The sequence below is a fragment of the Furipterus horrens genome, unplaced genomic scaffold, assembly GCF_987537825.1.
Source record: "Furipterus horrens unplaced genomic scaffold, mFurHor1.1.pri manual_scaffold_3, whole genome shotgun sequence".
NCBI lineage: Eukaryota > Metazoa > Chordata > Mammalia > Chiroptera > Furipteridae > Furipterus > Furipterus horrens.
This window is the reverse complement of record NW_028327173.1, coordinates 2,967,391-2,987,297: the sequence shown is the minus strand read 5'-3', so window position 1 is coordinate 2,987,297 and position 19,907 is coordinate 2,967,391. Positions and strand designations below refer to the sequence as shown.

The window sequence follows — 19,907 nt, the reverse complement described above, 5'->3', positions numbered from 1 at the left end:
CCCTAGTTTTCTGGGTCTTCCTCCCCCCTCCAGTGTCTCAGGACTTCACTTCCTCTGGGGTCAGCCCCATGGAGTCCTAGTCCCAAGAGGGGCCCTGGGTGGCAGTGGAAGGCTTTGCCCACCCCTCCAGTTCTTCATTGTACGAAGGAAGAAAAAGGCCCAGAGAGGGCAGGGGACATGTCCAAGGACACAAAGCAATCTGTGTGGCTGCTAAGCCCTGGTCTTTCCCAACACCCTCGGGACCAAGGCCATGGAGGGAGGCGGGATGAGGGAGTCAGTCCTGAGACTCAAAGGGGGCCATTTAGGGGTGGGACAGGAGAAGAGAGTCGGGGACAAGGCCTACTGGAGTTTGGGGGGAGGAAGAGATGGAGGAGGGGCCAGTGAAGCTGGGGAGGAAGGATGGGAGGTCAGGGGCTATGGAGTAGACATACCCTCATGTCCCCTGGCCCCCCACCTGGAGCGGGGACACACACACTGAACACTTAAGCTCTTCGGGGCCCATATACAGGCTTGTATCTCGTGCACAGGTATGTGCACCTATGCAGTCACCCAGAGATGTCATTACACTGGGTCACATCATGCAGCGACCAGTGCACAGAGCCTCAGCCTCACAGTACCCTGGGCAGCTTCCGGGCACTGCTGCCCCCACGGGGGGCCTGTGTCTCTAGCAGCCCCGTTACTGGCTTACTTCCAGGGCGGTGCAGCACCCGCCTTACCATGATCCCCATCAGAGCCCCACATGGCTTCTCTACATCAGACACCCTGGCCACACTGCCCCCGCACACTGCAGTCATGCATAGTTCTGCCTGCACAGGCACCCCAGCCCACAGGAGGGACACGCAGGAAGTGAGCACAGCGACCTGGTGCACGCTCACCTCCACGCACTGCCACGGCCCATCCCGCTCAGAACATGCTCATGAGCACACTGTGTGCACCGCCCCCACAAGTGGCCATGGGCTGTTTCCCTGGGGTCCGGGGCTGTTTCCTGGTTTCCGTGCTGGCCCCCAGTGGTGCCTGGCCGTGTGCTCCCAGCCCTGGGCAGAGCCCCAGGTGCTGAACTGCAGGTCGCCCCCAGGCTTTCAGCCGCGCCCACCGCATCGGGCAGAACAAGAAGGTGATGATCTACCGCTTCGTGACGCGGGCCTCGGTGGAGGAGCGCATCACGCAGGTGGCCAAGCGCAAGATGATGCTCACCCACCTGGTGGTGCGGCCCGGCCTGGGCTCCAAGTCGGGCTCCATGACCAAGCAGGAGCTGGACGACATCCTCAAGTTCGGCACAGAAGAGCTCTTCAAGGATGACGTAGAGGGTGGGTGTCCAGGGCGATGAGAGTGGGGGTGCTGCTTGAGACACACCCATTCCAGGGCCTGCCCCAGCCCCCAGCCTCTCTTTCCTCTGTTGACCCCTTCCCTGCCTCCCGGCCAGGGTGGGCAGGGCCAGGGTGGTGTCTCTGGGCACTGCCCCTCAGGCCTGCAGCTCCTCCGCCTCTGCCTTACAGGCATGATGTCTCAAGGCCAGAGGCCCATCACACCCATCCCTGACGTCCAGTCCTCCAAAGGGGGCGCCCTGGCTGCCAGCGCCAAGAAAAAGCATGGCAGCACCCCGCCAGGTAGGGGCCAACCCTGCCTGGTCCCCGCTCCTCCAGCCGTGGGAGAAGACGGGGTTCCTCCCATCATGCTTGACCTGTTTGGCGTTTTGTCGTGTTTCCTGCCCACCCCTTCCGACCCCCTACTTGCAAGCCTGTGGACTGCCAGCGGGTGGGCAGTGGGGCTATTGCAGGGCGGGTTTGCTCTCTGGGCTCCACGCTTCCCGGCTGCAGCCCCTCGCGGGGACGCGGAAGAACCATGGTCGGGAGTCCACGTGGGACCCCGCAGCTGGACCTGGGCACCCCCGTCTCTCCCCGACTCTGAACCCTGTCTGCTCCCAGGTGACAACAAGGACGTGGAGGACAGCAGTGTGATCCATTATGACGATGCGGCCATCTCCAAGCTGCTGGACCGGAACCAGGACGCCACGGACGACACGGAGCTGCAGAACATGAATGAGTACCTGAGCTCCTTCAAGGTGGCGCAGTACGTGGTGCGCGAGGAGGACGGCGTGGTAAGTCTGAGGCCCCGCCCTACCCCACACAACCACGCCCCACACGCCCCGCCCATCCACATCCTGCCCCGCCCCATTGCAGCCCCGCCCACCTCACCAGCCCCGCCCCATTGCAGCCCCGCCCACCTCACCAGCCCCGCCCCATTGCAGCCACGCCCACCCCACCCCAGCCCCGCCCCACCACAGCCCCACAGTGCTCCTGCACGCAGCCCTGTGTAGGGGCTTCTTCCATTCTGTACCCCAGTGCCTGGCACAAGGCCAGGAAATACTTGCGACATGAATGAATGAAATAATGAATAGGTGAATGACGGTGACTGTGATGGGGTCTGGAACCTGGGTAGATCAGGGAAGGCTTCCTGGAGTAGGCAGGCTTTTCAATTCATCTTTGAGCTCCTAAATGTGAGGTGTGGTGGAGGCAACAAGAGGCCTCCCAGTGGGCAGAGGTGCCCCCCTGCAGGCCACCCCCTTACTGAGCCCCTGGCACCTGTGTCTGCTGCTCACCCACCTGCTGGCCCCGCCCTCACTGGACCCTGGTGCCTGCATCTCCAGGAGGAGGTGGAGCGGGAGATCATCAAACAGGAGGAGAACGTGGACCCAGACTACTGGGAGAAGCTGCTTCGGCACCACTACGAGCAGCAGCAGGAGGACCTGGCCCGCAACCTGGGCAAGGGCAAGCGAATCCGCAAGCAGGTCAACTACAATGACACGTCCCAGGAGGACCAGGGTGCGTGTCCGGGCTCAGGAGGGCCTCAGTGGGCAGGATTCTGGCAGGTCAGAGAGGGCATCCCCTGGCAGGAAGCCCTTGGGGGCCGGAGAGCAGGAGCTGTGTGGGAATCGCCTGAGCTGGGAGGGCTTCCTGGAGAAAGGGGGCTTGGAGGCAGGTGTGGGGTGTTGGGTGTTTGAGGGAACAAGATGGTAGTGGTCCAGTGACTTCGCTGCCAGTGGTGTGACCTTGGGCAAGCCTCTGTTTCCCTGTCTGTAAAATACGGCTGATGATGGCCTGCCGCCTTAGGAGGTAGCGTCCATTGTTGGGATTATTAGGTGAGCTCACAGGAGGGTGGTTTTCATGGTCACTGTCACTGCGCTGGGGTGTAGGGCATTGGGGGGGAGCTGCTGCTTGCCCAGCTCACTCTGTGCCCTCTGCTGGGCCCCCAGAGTGGCAGGACGAGCTCTCCGACAACCAGTCAGAATATTCCATCGGCTCCGAGGACGAGGACGAAGACTTCGAGGAAAGGCCGGAAGGGCAGAGTGAGTCTGAGTGCTGGCGGCTCGGGGCTGGGTGTCAGGGAGCTGATGGCCAGCCTGGGGCACTTTGGGGCATCAAGACAGGCTTGGGGGCAGCTTCAGAGGTTGTCCTGAGGGGTCCCAGTGCTGGGTGAGTTGGCGGAGAGGGTGGGGTCATGGCCCCACCGAAAGGCTGTGGTGGGCTCCCCAGGTGGCCGGCGACAGTCCAGGAGACAGCTGAAGAGTGACAGAGACAAGCCCCTGCCGCCTCTTCTCGCCCGTGTCGGTGGCAACATCGAGGTGGGGCCTGGCTGCACCCCCACATTCCCAGCGCCCATTCCCCCTGATTTATCTTGTCCCATCTCAGAACAAAGTCACCCCGGCTGCCACTGCTGGGGTCTGGAGTACAGGTGGGAGGCGGGAGGGCTGGGGTCTGCCCAGGGTCCCACCAGGTGGAGGTGGGGCCGGGACAGACCCTGGGTCTGGGTTCCACCCTCTGCTCTGCCCTGGCTGGGGGCGCCTGCCTTCCCAATGCCCTCCCCCTGCGTCCTGCCCCCTAGCCTTTGGTCCCCATCGCTGAGTTCTCTGCTCCCCACCCCGCCCCCCTGCCCCTCCCAGGTGCTGGGCTTCAATGCTCGGCAGCGCAAGGCCTTTCTGAATGCCATTATGCGGTGGGGCATGCCCCCCCAGGACGCCTTCAACTCCCACTGGCTGGTGCGGGACCTCCGAGGAAAGAGCGAGAAGGAGTTTAGGTAAAGGGGCTGAGGGGCCCCGGCGGCGGCCGTCCAGCCCGCAGTGGCCAGGCTCCAGCTGGGCGAGCCCGCACACCCTTCAGCGTTTCCGTTCCCACCCGGCTCAGGGCACCTGCCCATCGCTGCCATTGGATTTTTGGGTGGCTGGGGTCCAGGCCTGGGCAGGGCTGATTTGCAGAAAACGCTGACCGGCCACCTCTCCAGACCAGCTGTGCTGACAGCGGCAAGGAGGGTCTGGGTTACCCAGGGCGGGGGCTGATCTAAGAGGTGCCGCTGCCAGGGGAGGCCCCTCTGCCCTTCCCTAGGGGCCTGAGCCTGGTCTGGTTGGGAGGCAGGTGACGGAAGATGATTCCAGCCAGGAAGTCTTCCTGGGGGGTCCTGCCAGCCCTTGCAGAGGGTCCTTGCTGGGCCCCCATTCTCTGAGCCCCAGCCCCCCCCCCCCCCCCAGAGCCTACGTGTCCCTCTTCATGCGGCACCTGTGTGAGCCGGGGGCCGATGGTGCGGAGACCTTCGCGGACGGCGTGCCCCGCGAGGGCCTCTCCAGGCAGCACGTGCTCACGCGCATCGGCGTCATGTCGCTAGTTAGGAAGAAGGTGGGTGAGTCAGCCTTTAGTGGACCCTTCCTGGTGGCTGTCCGTGGCCCTGGCATGCTCCGGGGGGGTGGGACAGAGGGCAGAGGGCAGAGGGCAAGTGCCTGGCTCAGGGTCACATGGCTGCCTGGGGTCTGAGCCGGGCCAGAGAGAACAGCCCCGAACGCCTCTCTGGGTGGTGGTCTGGGGGTGCTGGAGGCCAGGGTGGCAGGTCCCAGGGCAGAGGACGCAGGGAGACGGGCTGGGTGGGGCTTGGCATGGGCGTTGGCAGTCGGAAGTGCATCTGGCTTGACCAACCTTGGGCAGAGGGGCCATTGACCCTGAGCCGGGCCACCCCCAGTCGCGTGGGCAGCTCTGAGGCCCTTCCAGCTGAGCTGTGACCACATCCCTCCCTCCCTCCCCCCCCCCCCCCGGCCCCAGGTTCAGGAGTTCGAGCACGTGAACGGCAAGTACAGCACCCCGGACTTGATCCCAGAGGGGCCCGAGGGCAAGAAGCTGGGCGAGGTCATCTCCTCGGACCCCAACACGCCGGTGCCCGCCAGCCCCGCTCACCTCCTGCCCGCCCCGCTGGGCCTGCCAGGTCTGAGCTCGGACGAGCGGGGGGCGGGCACCTGGCGCTCGGGAGGTGGCAAGGCCCCCGCAGACCCCGAGTCCTCTGCACAGTCCGCAGAGAGAGGACGGCGTTTTCCTGCCCCGCCGCCCCGAGGCTTCTGCTGCACCGTCGCTCTCCCGAGAGTTCTTTTCAATGACAACTTCGAGATGTAACTCACGCATCACGGCGCTCCTTTAAAGTGTGTGGTTCTCGTGCATTCCCGGGGTGTGCCGCTATCACCCCTCTCAGCCCCCCAAGCAAGGACGCGCCCGCTAGCAGTCACTCCCCACTTCTCCCCCACGCCCCCAGCCCCGGGCACCCACTGACCTACTTTGTGGCTGGATGGATTCATCTGTTTTGGACATTTCTTACATGAAATTATATAATATGTGGTCTTTATACTACGTGGTTCTTTTTTTTTTTTAAATCCTCACCTAAGGATGTGCCCATTGATTTTAGAGAGAGGGGAAGGGAGGGAGAGAGAGAGAAACATTGATTGGTTGCCTCTTGCACATGCCCTGACCGGGGGACGGAACCCGCAGCCTAGGCATGTGCCCTGACCGGGAATCGAACCCGTGGCCTTTTGGTGTACGGGACGATGCACCGACTATCTGAGCCACACTGGCCAGGGCTGTAACTGGCTTCTTTTACCCAGCATCATGTTTTCAAGGTCCGTTCATGTAGCAGTGGGTTTCAGACTTCATTCCTTTTCATGGGCGAATAACATTCCACCGTGAGGATAGACCACAGTCTCTTCACCCATTTGTCACCTGGTGGATTTTCGGTGGCTTCTTCTTTCTGGCTGTTGTGAATGATGTTGCTATGAGCCTTTGTGTTCTGGTTTTTGTGTGGATATGTGTTTTTATTTCTCTTGGGGGCATAGCTGGGACTGGGCTCTCTGGGTCACAGGGTGTAACTTTCTGAGGAGCTGCCACGCCATTTCCACAGTGGCCCCACTGTTCTGCCCTCCCTGGCAGTGTGTGAGGGTCCCCGTTGCTCCACATCCTCACCAGCATGTGTACCTGGCTTGGTGCTGACTGCCACCCCAGTGGCTGGGACGTGGTTCTCACTGTGGTTTGGATTTGCGTTTTCCTGACAGCGAAGGCAGCGAGCGTCTCACGGGCTTACTCGTACATCTCTTTGGAGAAAGGCCTTTCCAGATCCTTTGCCCGTCTCTGACTGGGTTCTTTGTCTCTGAGAGTCTTTTTGGGGATCCGTGTATTTATTTGGGCAAAGCATCCTCTCAGTGGGACCGCTTGGGCGTGGGGCAGACCTGAGGTGGCGCCCCAGGTGACAGGGGAGGTCCTGCGAGGCTTGGTGCATCCAAGGACGTCCTGCTTCTGGGCACAGTGTGCCCCCTGGAAGGGGACAGTCCTGGGTTTGCTCCCTGGCCCTGTGTGACCTTAGGTGAGTCACGTACCCCATGAGGCTGTTTTCTCCTCCAGGATATGGGACAGGACAAGTGCCCACTTCCCGGGGCCACTTGGAGCCCACAGTCACTGCCCTCGGGCGGCGTGTTGGGAACTGACTTGGCGTGGAGGAGGCCCATGGCCTGAAGGGCAGGCCCACCTTGGACTCTGGCTGCCAGTCCAGGCCTCCACCCTCCTCCTTCCCTGCTTTCAGTGGGGAGACTCCCTGGGGCACAGCCCTACCAGCCAGCCCCTGGCTGTGGTGTCCCTGGGCCCACGGTCCCCCAAGGGTCCCCACATTGCAGGCCGGACTGGGCGCTCTGGCTCACCGGGGGGTCCTGTCCTTTTCCTGGAGGTGCCTGGCCCAGGTGGAAGCTCCGGAAGGCCAGACCCGCCTCTCTCTCCGGCCTCCCTGCTCCCTGCCAGAGCCCACGGGTCTCACCCCTTTCCTTTGATCTTTCAGACAAAATGGAAGCCCAGCTGGGCTACATGGATGAGAAGGAGCTGGGGGTGCAGAAGCCAAAGAAGCCTCCAGAAATCCAGGTAGGGGTGATGCTGGTGTCTGGGCCCCTGGTAGGTGTGGGGTGGGGCTGGGGTCTGGGGGTCTTCTCTTGGCTCCAAGTTTGGGCTTCTGGGCCTAGAGGACCTGGCTGGGAGCCAGGAGAGCGGGCTCCAAGCCCAGTGCCCATTCCTTGCCCCCCACTCCTGCTGAGGCCCCAGCCTGTCCTCCCTAGGCGCTGCCAACCGCCCCGGACAGAGTGGAGGGCGAGGACAAGCATGAGAGCGCAGATGGCAAGGAGAGGGCCCGAGAGGAGCGACTGGAGGAGGCGGAGAAGGTGCAGCCCTCCCCGGAGCAGCTGCCGAAAGGTGCGGGCTTCCCTCTGTCCCCCGCCCAGTGTGGTCTGGGCCTCCCCCGCCCGGGGCAGGAGAAGGGCAGGGCTGCGCTGCACCCTGTCCCTCCCGGGCCACATGCCAGGCAGATGCGCTTGCTTCGTCCCAGCGTGGCAGACCCCAGGGGAGAGCCGGGACTCGGGTCCCTCCTCGCGGGCTCGCGCTTTTCCTGCCAACATAGGCTGGCAGTTCGTGGGCTTGCTTTTCTTGGGCGATGTCCACCTCAGGTTGCCTTGTGGTCTCAAAACAGAAGCCTATATGGTACTGTTTCTGTGTGATATTGCCGAAACCTGCTTTCTGGCTTAGTATGGTCAGGTTTCGTAAACGCTCATGTGCGCTTCAAAAGAATATCTATTCTGTAATCGCTGGGGCTCCGTTTCTAGTTCGATAAGGCTTGTTACGGTGTTCATACTTTGATTTGTATTTTCCGTGCCCATGAAGATGTTAGGTCTCTTTTCCTGTGCTTTTTGGCCATTTGTGTACCTTTGGGGGGGAAATGTCCTTTCAGATCCTTCGCTCATTTTTAAACTGGACTATTTGTCTTTTTATTATTGAGCTGTAAGAGTTCTTTATAGATTCATGAACCTTATCAGAGATACGATGGGCGCATATTTTCTTCCATCCCTTTACTTTTAATCTCTCTGTGCACTAGTGTTATAAGTATATCTCTTGTAAACCCTGTAGAGCAGGATTTGTTATTTTAAATCTAATCACAGGATCTCTGCCTTTTAGATGGTAAGTTTAATTCCTGTACTTTTATCGTAAAAGCTATCGGATGAATTTCTGCCGTGTTATTTTGTGCTTTATATTACTCTTGCTGTCTTTATTTTCCTAATCTGCCATCTCTTGGATTAATCAAGTTTTCTTTTATTTTTTTAAGTGTGTTTTGTTGATTATGTTGTTACAGTAGTTCCAATTTTTTCCCCCTTTGCTCCCCTCTGCCTGGTATCCCCCTTCCCCCAGCAATCCCACCCCCTTCGTTCATGTCCATGGGTCATACATGTAAGTTCTTTGGCTTCACCCTGATCAAGTTTGCTTTATATTTACCTCCCCCCCCTCATCCCCTTTGGAAAGTTTGTAGTCAATTCTATTTTGTACTTTTAAGCTTTTGTATGTACCCCTCCGGACACCCTTAGCCCCAGTCCGCTCCCTTCCCGCGCCCTGTTGCCCCGCGCTTCCGTTCCCCACGTTTGTCATTGTGCCTGTTTCTAAATCTCGTCTCCTTACTTGGATGTTCCCACATTCTTAGCAGCTTTGTGTTTGCTTATTTGCTCATCGTTGCTTTGTTCCGCGTCCTTCTTTCTAAAGTATCCCCTTTACGGGGACTTCCCGCCCGTTTCTGCGAACGGCAGATGTCCTCATTGTGTGTCTTTTTCTCTTCGCTCTTGAATCCTCGTTCACAAAAGTCAAGGTGGGAGAGGGGTTTTCCCTCACCACTTTGGAAACGTTCCTCCTTTTGTACTCTGGCTTCTGTTGTGCTGCTGGGAAAGACTGCTCTTAGGGCAGCGTTGCTTTGATAGGAAATCTGCCTTTTCTATCTTTTTTAACCTCGAAAGACCCCTGGGCTGATGTCAGCTCTTCACTGGCTGTCAGCGGGGGGCCGATCTCAGCACCTGCAAGCTGCCCACGGGCCCTGGCTCAGGCCCCTCCACCTGTAAGGCAGCCGGGGCGCACTGAGTCCCCACGGCCCCAAATGTCTGACGTCCTTTCCTGTGACCGGTCTGAAAAAGCTGTTTTGAAAGGGCTGGTGTGATGAGGTCAGGGCCACCTGCAAAATCCCTCTTTTCAGGTCAGCTGTGCCCCCATTATGTGACCTGCTCACGGGATTTAATCTGCCCATCCAGGGTTCTGTCCTCCAGGGCCAGGCTCTCTTAGAGGCATCTTAGAAATCTGCACTGAAAGTGTGTAGTGTTAAGAGTTGTCTATCCTTTTTTTTTTTTTTTTTTAAGACTTTACTTATTTTATTTTCAGAGAGTGTGGCTGCTTCTTGTGTGCCCCCAAATGGGGACCTGGCCCGCAACCCAGGCATGTACTCTGACTGGGAATCGAACCTGCAACCCTTTGGTTCGCAGGCTGGTGCTCAATCCACTGAGCCACACCAGCCAGGACAAAAGTTGTCTATTGGGTGGTGAGACCCAGTCTGAGCCCTCAGGCCTCTCCCTGGTGTCCCCTCACCTCCTGCCCGGGCCTGGCTTCTGCTTCTCAGCTTTTCATTTCCTTCTGTTCATGGCGCCTGACAGTGTCCCCCTCTTCTGGGAGCTCACGCGTGCCTTTCTCCACGGGACAGCGTTTGCCTGACATTCCCGGGTGTTTGTAAGAGGGGTTTTGTGCCCCCGAAGGCCTGCCATGCTGCCAGGACTCTGAGGGCTGGGGTTAGCGTGGCAGTGGTGAGGGTTCTGGGGGGTGGGGTGCTGCTGGGCTGGGAAGGAGTGGGGAGAGGGGTGCTGATGGTAGGGGGTGGTCCATGTCCCCGTTCTGCCTCCCCAGAGGGGCTCTCCTTGCTGGCCCCCGTGGACTCCTGAGAAAAATGGTGAATAGGGCCCCTTGTTTGGCTCCAGCGGAGCCGGAGAGCTACCAGCCGCGTCCCCCTGCCGTTCCCGGGCCCCTCCCACGTCATGCGCATCCTGTGTCTTGCAGAAGAGGTGCTCCCTGAGAAGGAGAAGATTCTGGACAAGCTGGAGCTCAGCTTGGTGCACAGCAGAGGGGAGAGCAGCGACTCCAGGCCAGGTTGGGGCTCTTGCGTGTGCTCTGTCCTGGGGCCCCTGGTCTCTTGAGGGTGTCGCCTGGACCCTGTTGGAACTTCTGCAGCCTCCTGGGCACTGTCACCTCAGCTTTGGGCCCTGATTGGAGCTGGTGGGTGGGAACTGGGACATGCCAGCCCCTGCAGGGGACAGACCTTCCCCCCTCCCCTGACCCCTCTTGTGGTCCCAGCCACTGCCAGGAGGAAGGAGAGCTGCTGCTGTAGAGCTTGGGGCTCAGCTGGAAGCCCTGTGCACCTCTCGGTGCTGGAATGTTCTGGAGCAGTTGGCCTGTGATCAGACCCCTAAGGCCACGCTGCCATTTTTGAACATAAGCTGCCCTTACACAATGCACCCCATCCCTGCCCCATTCCTGGGGGGTCCTGACGTGGTGGGGAAGAGGCACCTGGGCCAGGAGCCGGCGCTACCTGCTTAGATGGTAGAGCTGCTGGTTTGTCCGTTTAAAATGCCCCTGTACAGCGAGCCCCTGGGGGATGGGGTGATGCATTTCCACTTGCCTTTGGGTCCCAGCATTTGGCAGAGGGGCCCCTGGGCAGTGCCTTTCGGATGGATGAGTGAACGTGGGTCTGTCCATCCATAGATGATACCAAAGTTGAGGAGAAGGAGCCCATCGAAACACAGCAAAATGGTGACAAAGAGGAAGATGAGGAAGGGAAGAAGGAAGATAAAAATGGGAAGTTCAAATTCATGTTCAACATTGCAGATGGGGGCTTCACAGGTATTGGGGTAGGGTAGGGGCAGAGAGCTGGGGTGGTTGGTGTCACAGCTGTCCTGACTGTGTGGGCTCTGGGAGTCTGGGCAGATGGTTATTTTATACTAAAGTGTGAATGGTTGATAAGAGTTCACTGTATAACCTTTCTAGTAACACTGAACCTTTAGGAGTGGGAAGGTGATAGGCAGTGAGGACAGGCTTTCCCAGGCCCACCTTTGTGAGGGACTGGGGGCACCTCATCCTGCTCCTCTTGGGTGCTTCCTAGAGCTGCACACACTGTGGCAGAATGAAGAACGCGCTGCCGTGTCCTCGGGGAAAATCTACGACATCTGGCACCGGCGCCATGACTACTGGCTCCTAGCGGGCATCGTAACGTATCTTTGGCCCAGCCATGCTGGGCAGACTCTGGCCTGTTCCTTTGTAGACCTCAGAGAGGGACATGAGGTGTGTGGGGTGAGGAGTCAGGAGCTAGGGCCCCTTTCCTGGGGAGGATGACGATGATGATGATGATGATGACCATGGCAGCAGCTCCTCCCTTTACCCTCAGTACTCTGTCCTCACAGCAGCTTTCCACAAGGGGAACTCTGATCCGCTTTATACAGAGGAGGCGACGGATGCTCAGAGAGGCCAGGTGACTAGTCCAGAGATACACAGCCCATCCATGCGACTCCACAGCAGATGCTCCTAACTCCTCATGACACAGACCTCACTCCCTCCCAGCAGTGACACCTGGAGGCTGCTTCATGATTTACGAGGGCTTGCACTCACTCATTCACTCACTCACTCATTCACTCATTCACTCACTCACTCACTCATTCATTCATTCAGTCATTCACTCACTCATTCACTCACTCGCTTGCTCACTCACTCACCCACTCATTCATTCACTTACTCGCTCACTCATTCATTCAGTCAGTCACTCACTCACTCGCTCATTCATTCAGTCATTCACTCACTCACTCATCCATTTACTCACTCATTCACTCACTCACTCATTCACTCACTCATTCACTCACTCATTCATTCACTCACTCATTCATTCACTCACTTGCCCACTCATTCACTCACTCATTCATTCACTCACTTGCCCACTCATTCACTCACTCACTCACTCACCCACTCATTCACTCACTCACTCATTCATTCACTCACTCACCCACTCACTCACTCACTCATTCATTCACTCAGTCACTCACTCATTCACTCACTCACTCATTCCCTCACTCATTCACTCACTCATTCACTCACTCATTAACTCATTCACTCATTCACTCACTCAATCTTCAGTTCCATCTCTGCCGTGTACCAGGCAGCTTCTGGGTTGGGGTTGCATTTCTGGTGGGATGGACGGTTAGAGAGGGTGACATTTGAGCACAGACCTCCCGGAGTCAAGGAGAGGCCCGCATGGTGACCTTCATGCCAGCCCTGAGTGGGGCTGGTTGCTGTTACGGGAGGTGGGAGGTGGCAGGCAGGAGCTGCTGGACCGCTCTGCCAGAAGGCAGAGAGGGAAGGTGTCAGGTTTGCCAGAGGGACCCTCTCCTCTGCTGAGGTAGCAAAAGTAGCCACAGACAGTGTGTAACCCCATGCGTGTGGCTGTGTTCTGATAAAACTTTATTTATACCACCAGGCTAGGCCATTGTTTACAGATCCCTGTCATGGACGCTCAGGTGTCAGAGTCTGGCTGCCTGGGTTATACTAAAGTGTGAATGGTTGATAAGAGTTCACTGTATAACCTTTTCTAGTAACACTGAACCTCCTCTGGCTCTGCTTCATAACTATGCAAGATGCTGTTACTATGTCTCCTGTTCCCTCAGGAGGCTTTAGGGGAGGGCCCTTCCTTCCTTCTTCCCAGCTCTGGTGGTGGCTGTCACTCCTTGGCACCCCTTGGTTTGCAGCTACGTCACCCCCGTCTTCCATGGTGTCCACATGCCTGTGTCTAAGTTTCCTCTTATAAGGACCCAGGTTACCCTATCTCAGTATGGCCCCTTCTTAACTTGTGTACCTCTGCAAAGACCTCATTTCTAAATGAAGTCAGTACAGGCCCTGAGGTTAGAACTTGATCGTGTCTTGCCCTGCCCCCAGCGCGGGTGTTGGGGGTGCAGGAGTTAACCCTGCAAAGCTGTTGAGTGTCACCTCATCGTCATCAACATGCTCATCCTGCAGCCAAGGTTAATGACCTGCCCGAGAACACACAGGCAGGACTCAGCCCGTCCTGGCCCCCACCCCCGCCCTGTGGCCAGGTTTGTCCTTAACGGTGCCCACCCAGGCACGGCTACGCCCGCTGGCAGGACATCCAGAATGACCCGAGATACATGATCCTCAACGAGCCCTTCAAGTCTGAGATCCACAAAGGCAACTACCTGGAGATGAAGAACAAGTTCCTGGCCCGCAGGTTCAAGGTCAGAGGCTGCGGGGGAGGGGCTCCGAGGGGCACACTTAAGGAGTCAGCAAGCAGCAACCGCTTCCCCATATATCCGGAGGCGGGCCAGGCTCCCATGAAGGGGACTCATTTAGTCAGTCAACTAACAGGGTGCTGGGTCCTTGCCCTGGGTGATGGGTGCAGGGAGCCCAGCCTGGTGATCGTGGCCAAGAGCAGATGAGGATGGCCTGCCTGGTGGGAGTGTCCTTCCTCCCCCCTCTCTGCTCAGAGCCTTGGTCTGGGGTGGGAGGTGCTGATGGGAGGGGCCGGGTCAGCGATGCTCAGTGTCCATCCCCTGCCCCCCCTCACCCCCCCGCCCCCCCCGCCAGCTGCTGGAGCAGGCACTGGTCATTGAGGAGCAGCTCCGGAGGGCCGCGTACCTCAACATGACCCAGGACCCCAACCACCCCGCCATGGCCCTCAACGCCCGCCTGGCTGAGGTGGAGTGCCTTGCCGAGAGCCACCAGCACCTGTCCAAGGAGTCCCTCGCCGGGAACAAGCCTGCCAATGCCGTCCTGCACAAGGGTGAGAGCGCTGCTCCCCGCAGGCCATCCTGTCCCCTTCCTCATGGGGGCGCTCGTGGGGCCGTCGGGCCGGGGATGGGACCGCGGGGCCGGGGGTGGGACCGCTGGGCCGGGGGTGGGACCGCGGCCGGCTGGGGCCTGGCTGCCCATGGTCCGGTGCCTCAGGCCCTGACCAAAGGCTTTAAATGCGCTCACTCTGTAATCCTCCCGTTATCCTTGAGTGGTGAGGTTGTGACCCCGCTTTAGACAGGGACGTTGAAACCCAGGGCGGTGAAGGCATCGCCCGAGATTCCCAGGATTCAGACCTTTGACCGTTGCTTCCCAAACCTCCAGGAAGCTCCAGGCTGGTTTGGGGGAGGGACTCCCTGGCTTCACCGGCCCCTACTCTGCCTGGGAGGTGCTTCCTGAGGCCGCCTTCCTGTGGACCCCCCGCCCTGTCCGCAGTGGCAGGCCTCCCTGGGAGCTAGGAGACTGGCTGGGGGCCCAGAGGGAAGCCCAGTGTGGGCTCAGCGTCTCGCCCTCCTGTCCAGCCCGGGGGCCCCTGGGAGGTGCAATGGGGAGCCCCACTCTTCTCCCCGGTGGCCTGTCTCTGCTCTTCGGGCCTGGGAGGGCCGGGCGAGGGGTGTCCCCTGGGGGTGCAGCGACACACCTGGTACATAAGCACCAGCCCGGGCCTCCGCACGGGCTCCTCCACCCCCTCACCCTCTGTCCCCAGTCCTGAACCAGCTGGAGGAGCTGCTGAGCGACATGAAGGCAGACGTGACGCGCCTGCCCTCTATGCTGTCCCGCATCCCCCCGGTGGCCGCCCGCCTCCAGATGTCGGAGCGCAGCATCCTGAGCCGCCTGACCAACCGGGCCGGGGACCCCACCGTCCAGCAGGTCCGCGCCCTGCGCCTCAGTCCCCCTCGTGCACGTCCCGGCGGGGGTGGGGGGTGGTGGGCAGCCGGGGCCCTGGGTCCACGCTGCAGAACTGTGACCTCTGACCCTGAGTTCTTGCCTCCAGGGCACTTTCGGCTCCTCCCAGATGTACAACAACAACTTTGGGCCCACCTTTCGGGGCCCAGGACCGGGAGGGATTGTCAACTACAACCAGATGCCGCTGGGGCCCTATGTGACTGGTAGGTGCCCGTGTGTTCCCGGGCAGCATGCAGGCACCCCCCCAAACCCCGTGGCCCGCCTGCCCGCCGTGGCCCCGGGCAAGCCGAGGTCTCCTCTCTCTCTGACAGATATCTAGCCTTCCCCGTGACTTCCGTCTCTTGCAACGCTCATTCCCAGCTGAGGTAAGGCCACTCCCGGACACTCCAGTGTCCCTCGTCCCCTCTGTGACCCTGGGGTCTTCACTGCCTTCTGGGGCTCCGAGGGTCTTGCCCACGTGCCTGGAGCCCCCAGCCCCAGCCTCCGCAGTCCTGGGGACCGTCTTGGGTCCAGTGCTTCTGCCCAGGCCCCCAGGTCGCGAAGACGCAGACCCCTGTGTACCCACGCTCACCTGTGGCAGAGTCAGGGGCCAGGGCCTGCCCCCAGCCCGGAGCCCTGCCCCCACTCACCCCTCTCCACTCCCCTGCTGCCTAGTGGGCGCCTGGGCCATTACCTCTTGTCTCACACCCCCTCCCTGCCCAGGACCAGGAGGCTCAGGATTGGCGTGGGGCCAGGAGGGGGCGCTTATTCCAGCTCACCCTGGCCCCCACCGAGCCCTGTCTTTGTTCCGGGGCGGAGCTTTGGAGGGGGGTGGTTTCCAGACTAGTGACCCCTGGGAGCTGCCTGTTCCTAGGGCCCTCTCGGGCACTTCAGGGGGTCTTGGTGAGGGAGCCCCTATGATTGCAGCTGCCCGTGTCCCCCACAACGGAGACCTGAGCGCCCACCTGTGTAACCTGTGACCTGCCTCTTGCAGCCACGCCCGCTGGGCCACCTGCCCGACCCCCCCAGGAGAGAAATGCTGCTGCCGTTTTAGGAGCCGTTGCCACCGTGGGACAGGAAGGGGACCCGAGTGATGCTAACACAGGGGGGACGGGGCCCAGCCCGGCTGCGCCGGAGCCCAGAAGTGCCACCTCACCATAACCCAGCGTCCCACACAAGCGTCACACCTACACCACACGGGACGCGCCCTGGGCCACCTGGGCCACATCAACTTCTTGGAGGAGATCTCATTTATTTGTACATCTTTTGCACTTTCCTATTGAAGACTTGAACACGCTTGTCTTGATAAAAGTTGAGTGGCGTGCGGGGGAGTCAGGCCTGCAGTGTACGTCTGTCCGTCAGCGGGCGCCAGACTGGGCGGAGCTCCTGGAAGCCCGTCCGCTGCCCTGCACTTGGCCCAGCTGGGAAGACAGAGCGTCAGACCTGGAGCTCCTGGTGCGCCCCCACCCACCTGCCCCTCTGCTCTGCCCCCTGCCCATGGGGTCCCCTAGTGCCGGGCGGGTCAGAACAGCTCCTCAGCCCAATGGTGGAGACCTGGCTGGTGCTCGGGCTAGGGCAGGGCACACGGCCACCCCCGTCCTGCCAGGGCTGGACCCCCAGGGGTGTGTGGTCTCCTTGGGGGAGGGGGCTGTCAGCATGGACCCCTGGGAGTGGGGGAGAGGCCTGAGCGTGTTGGTGGCACAGGGGCTTGGAGCCTTCATCTCTCCCACTGCCGAGTGTGCTCATGGGCAGGTGGTGGTGGGCGTCTTAGCTGAGAGGTCACAGCAGCACTGGAGGTGGCCTGGGAGCCCCGTGCCCTGGCAGGCTGTCACCCTGCGGTCAGCTCTGCACATGTGGAGGAACCAGGCCACCACCTGGAGCGTGGACAGACCCTCCTTTTGTCTGTGGAGAGACCTCGATCCAGGCCTTTGTCACCCATTGCAGGGCCACAGGTGCCCCAGATTGGTTCTCACTTGGCCGGGAGAGCAGGAGACTCCCTGCCTCATGTCCTGGTCCTCCTCCCCGCCGCTGGTAGTCTCCTGGAATGGCCCCAAGGTGTGGGGTCGGGGGTGGGCCAAGCCCAGGCCTGTCTGATGCTCAGCCCGGATTTTGGAGCTTTGGGTCCCCTGGGGAGATGCCCTGGGTCAGAATCCTGTTTGAGTGACAGGCAAGCGGGGCCTGAGCATGGGGGTGGGCTCGGCTCCCTGGGCCAGGATTGGGGGCAGGATATGGTGGCTCACCTTGGGGACAACTGGCTGATTGGCTGACCCTCACCGAGCCCCAGCCGTCCTCATCTGTTCGTGGCTCTCTCTGAACCCTGTAGGGCTGGACCCCCAAGGCCACTTCTACCCAGCATCCTTGTACTCCATCCCGGTCAGAATCTCCCAGGCAGACGCAGGCCTGGCGTGGCGGGTAGAAGGGTGGCCTGCAGGTGCCTGGACACACACACGCAGCAGCAGCAGCTGACCCCGGCCCCCGGGAACGGCGAGGCTGTTCACTGTGGTTCACATGCACGCGTGTCCCCGGTCAGTGCCTCCCTGCAGAGGCTCCTGGCTCAGGCCAAGGCGCGGTGACTGCCATGAGTTCCCCTCCACCCAGGGCCCTGAGGCGGCCGCCTGCCTGCAGTCGGCCTCGTTCAGAACAGTGCCAGCCTCCCCTGGCCACGGGGGATGGTCCCAAGTGTCCAACTGGCAGGCACATGGCAGTGGGGCAGGGGTCTCTGTGTCTCTGCCGCTCCAGCTCAAGGGCCTATGGTCCCTGCCTTCCAGCCCTTCCTCCACAGGGGGCCTCTGTCCCCTCCGTCCCCTCCACCTCCACACCCTTCCCGGCCTTGCTGGTGTTCCCTGGGCTCTTCTCACCAGGCCATAGCCAGGCACCCACAGACAGCCTGGCGCCAGCACCGCTGGTCCGAGGAAAGGCTCTGCTCTCCGCGACTGGCACCCGGAGGCCCGGGAGGGGCCTGTGGACGTTTGGGGAGCGAGTTTCTGTTAACTGCTTTGGGAGAGAGAAAGGGTCTTATGAATGTGTTCTTCTTGGTTTATCAGTTGTCCCCACCCCAGGCGGCAAGCGGGGACCTCCAGGCTGGGTTTGCTTTTTGCTGCTGGCAGAATGAGGGGTGTGGTGAGTCATCACGACCCCAAAGTGCCAGCCGGCGGTTCTGTTTCCAGCCCCCTTATTATTTGAACCAGTGCCGAGTAGGCTTTTTGTTGAACCAACTATGGGCCACGGTCTCCGAAAGCATCACCTGCTGGGCTCCCCAGGGACAAGAGGAGTTTGGTTTGGACTGATAGAGTCCTGACAGCCCCCACCCGCCCACACCTGCCACGGAACCACATCCCGAGACCCTGTGTCAAGAGACCCGCCCTGCAAGTTGCCTTCAGAAGCTCCTTTGTTTTGTTTTCTGCAATTGCGACCGAGGTCCTGCCGATACCCACAGCTGGTACAGGTGCCATCTCCGCCAGGGGTTCCTTCCCAGAGTCCTCTAGGGCTGGCCAAGTCTTGCCCTAGTGACATCTGGTACCCTTGTTCCCAGGTGTTGGATTCCAGGGCTCTGGTGGCCCTGGGGGACTTGGGGACCTGGGGGCAGGTGGCCCATGCAGCATGATGGCAGGGAGGGGCTTGGGCAGGGCGCAGGGGCTGAGGTTTGGGCCTGGTCTGGGGCCTCCCCACCCCACCACTGTCTCCATGGAGGGAGCCGGCTCCAGCCCCACTTTATATTTCCGGAAGTTTACAGGTTGTGGTTTACCAGCCCCAAGTCATTGGCATTGTGTTTTGGATTTTTTTTAGTTTTCAGATTTTTTTTTTTTTTAAACAAAGTATTTTTTTAGGTGCGATAACCCAGAAAGGGCCCGTTGGGTGTGTGTGTGTCCTGACTCCCTGACATTGGGATGGGAGCCTGAGCCCCGAGCCCAGGGACAGGGGAAGGGACCCCCCCGCCCCGGGCGGTATCGGGCCCAGTGGAGGGGCCGGGCCCCTTGCCCTGGGACAGTACCAGGCCAGCCCAAGGGCTGGGGATGCTGCGGGTGGGTTGGAGGGTCCCGGAGCTTTGGAAGCTGAGCCCTTGTAAGCGGCGACCTGTCCCACACTTGGGAAGACTCGTGGGACGTCCGACAGAGACGGTCGCCGACACGGTCCCCTTCACTTTGTACTCTGTGTATGTCTTGGTTTTCTGTGTTTTAATAAATCCTTTGGGAAAGGATTGAATCAAAGTGTTTTTCCAAGGCTCCACTGACTGAGCAGGGGGGTGAGGGCTGGGGGCAGGAGCGGGATGTGAGGAGGAGTGGGTGTTGCCTGAAGCCAAGTCCCACCTGAGAAGACACAGCTGACAAGGCTGATGGTCTTGCTGGGAAGGAAAGGCACCCCGAGGAGGGGTGTGCATGGGTGGTGCCTTCCCCTCCAATCTGCACCCCTAAACACACCCCCCATTGCATCGGAAAAACACTGGCCCCCTCGGACCCCAAACTGTCTCCAGAGGGCACAGCATCCTCCGAGCAACCAGAGAGTTGGGAGAGACAGGGGCAGGGGGATGGCTCTTGGTCCCCAATCTCTCCTCTCCTCCACGGCCCATTTCTCCAACCGCCTGGGCCCCAGGCTTTGGGGGCTGTCTGCTGAATGGTGGCAGCCTCCCCTCCCCACACCTGCCCAGCCCTGACCCGAGTGCTGAGCCCCGTGAATGAGGTAAGCAGAAAGCCATGGACCCAATGGGCTTGGGTTTTATTGTCATTCCATAAATACGGGGCCGTGTCTCGGCTGAGAGTCGTTTGGAAGCCCGAGGCGCAGGGCAGTTAGCGGAGGAACCACCGTCATTAAAAGAGACGGGAGAGGAAAAGCGCGTTATTTACAAGACGGGCGACCAGAGACCGGGCCCATCGGCCGCGCTTCGGGCCCCAGATCTGGCCACAGATGGGGGAGGGGGTGGCACGTGCTCTGTCATTAATAAGGAAGCCTGATCCCACCCAGTCCCTGGTGCCCAGGCCTAGTTCCCGTGTTGGGCACTCCCAAGGGTGGGGTGGGAGGCTGGCCCTACCCAGGCCACCCGTTTGG

At 60.3% G+C, this 19,907-nt stretch overlaps 1 protein-coding gene across 1 annotated transcript in view; it reads left to right on the top strand.

Moving 5' to 3' along the window:
- Window positions 1-19,072, top strand: part of CHD5 (chromodomain helicase DNA binding protein 5) — a 56,193-nt gene extending 37,121 nt beyond the window's left edge. Inside the window, exons 23-41 of the mRNA XM_090268498.1 lie at window positions 1,076-1,307; window positions 1,497-1,607; window positions 1,926-2,098; window positions 2,648-2,822; window positions 3,254-3,346; window positions 3,534-3,622; window positions 3,941-4,074; window positions 4,523-4,667; window positions 5,085-5,244; window positions 7,129-7,208; window positions 7,400-7,532; window positions 10,194-10,283; window positions 10,896-11,033; window positions 11,293-11,401; window positions 13,294-13,426; window positions 13,776-13,971; window positions 14,686-14,849; window positions 15,177-15,250; window positions 15,859-19,072. Of these exons, the coding sequence (XP_090124624.1) occupies window positions 1,076-1,307; window positions 1,497-1,607; window positions 1,926-2,098; window positions 2,648-2,822; window positions 3,254-3,346; window positions 3,534-3,622; window positions 3,941-4,074; window positions 4,523-4,667; window positions 5,085-5,244; window positions 7,129-7,208; window positions 7,400-7,532; window positions 10,194-10,283; window positions 10,896-11,033; window positions 11,293-11,401; window positions 13,294-13,426; window positions 13,776-13,971; window positions 14,686-14,849; window positions 15,177-15,250; window positions 15,859-15,958 (2,529 nt within the window). The 3' untranslated portion in view covers window positions 15,959-19,072. The remainder of the gene's footprint in view (window positions 1-1,075; window positions 1,308-1,496; window positions 1,608-1,925; window positions 2,099-2,647; window positions 2,823-3,253; window positions 3,347-3,533; window positions 3,623-3,940; window positions 4,075-4,522; window positions 4,668-5,084; window positions 5,245-7,128; window positions 7,209-7,399; window positions 7,533-10,193; window positions 10,284-10,895; window positions 11,034-11,292; window positions 11,402-13,293; window positions 13,427-13,775; window positions 13,972-14,685; window positions 14,850-15,176; window positions 15,251-15,858) is intronic.
- The last annotated feature ends 835 nt before the right edge of the window (window positions 19,073-19,907 follow it).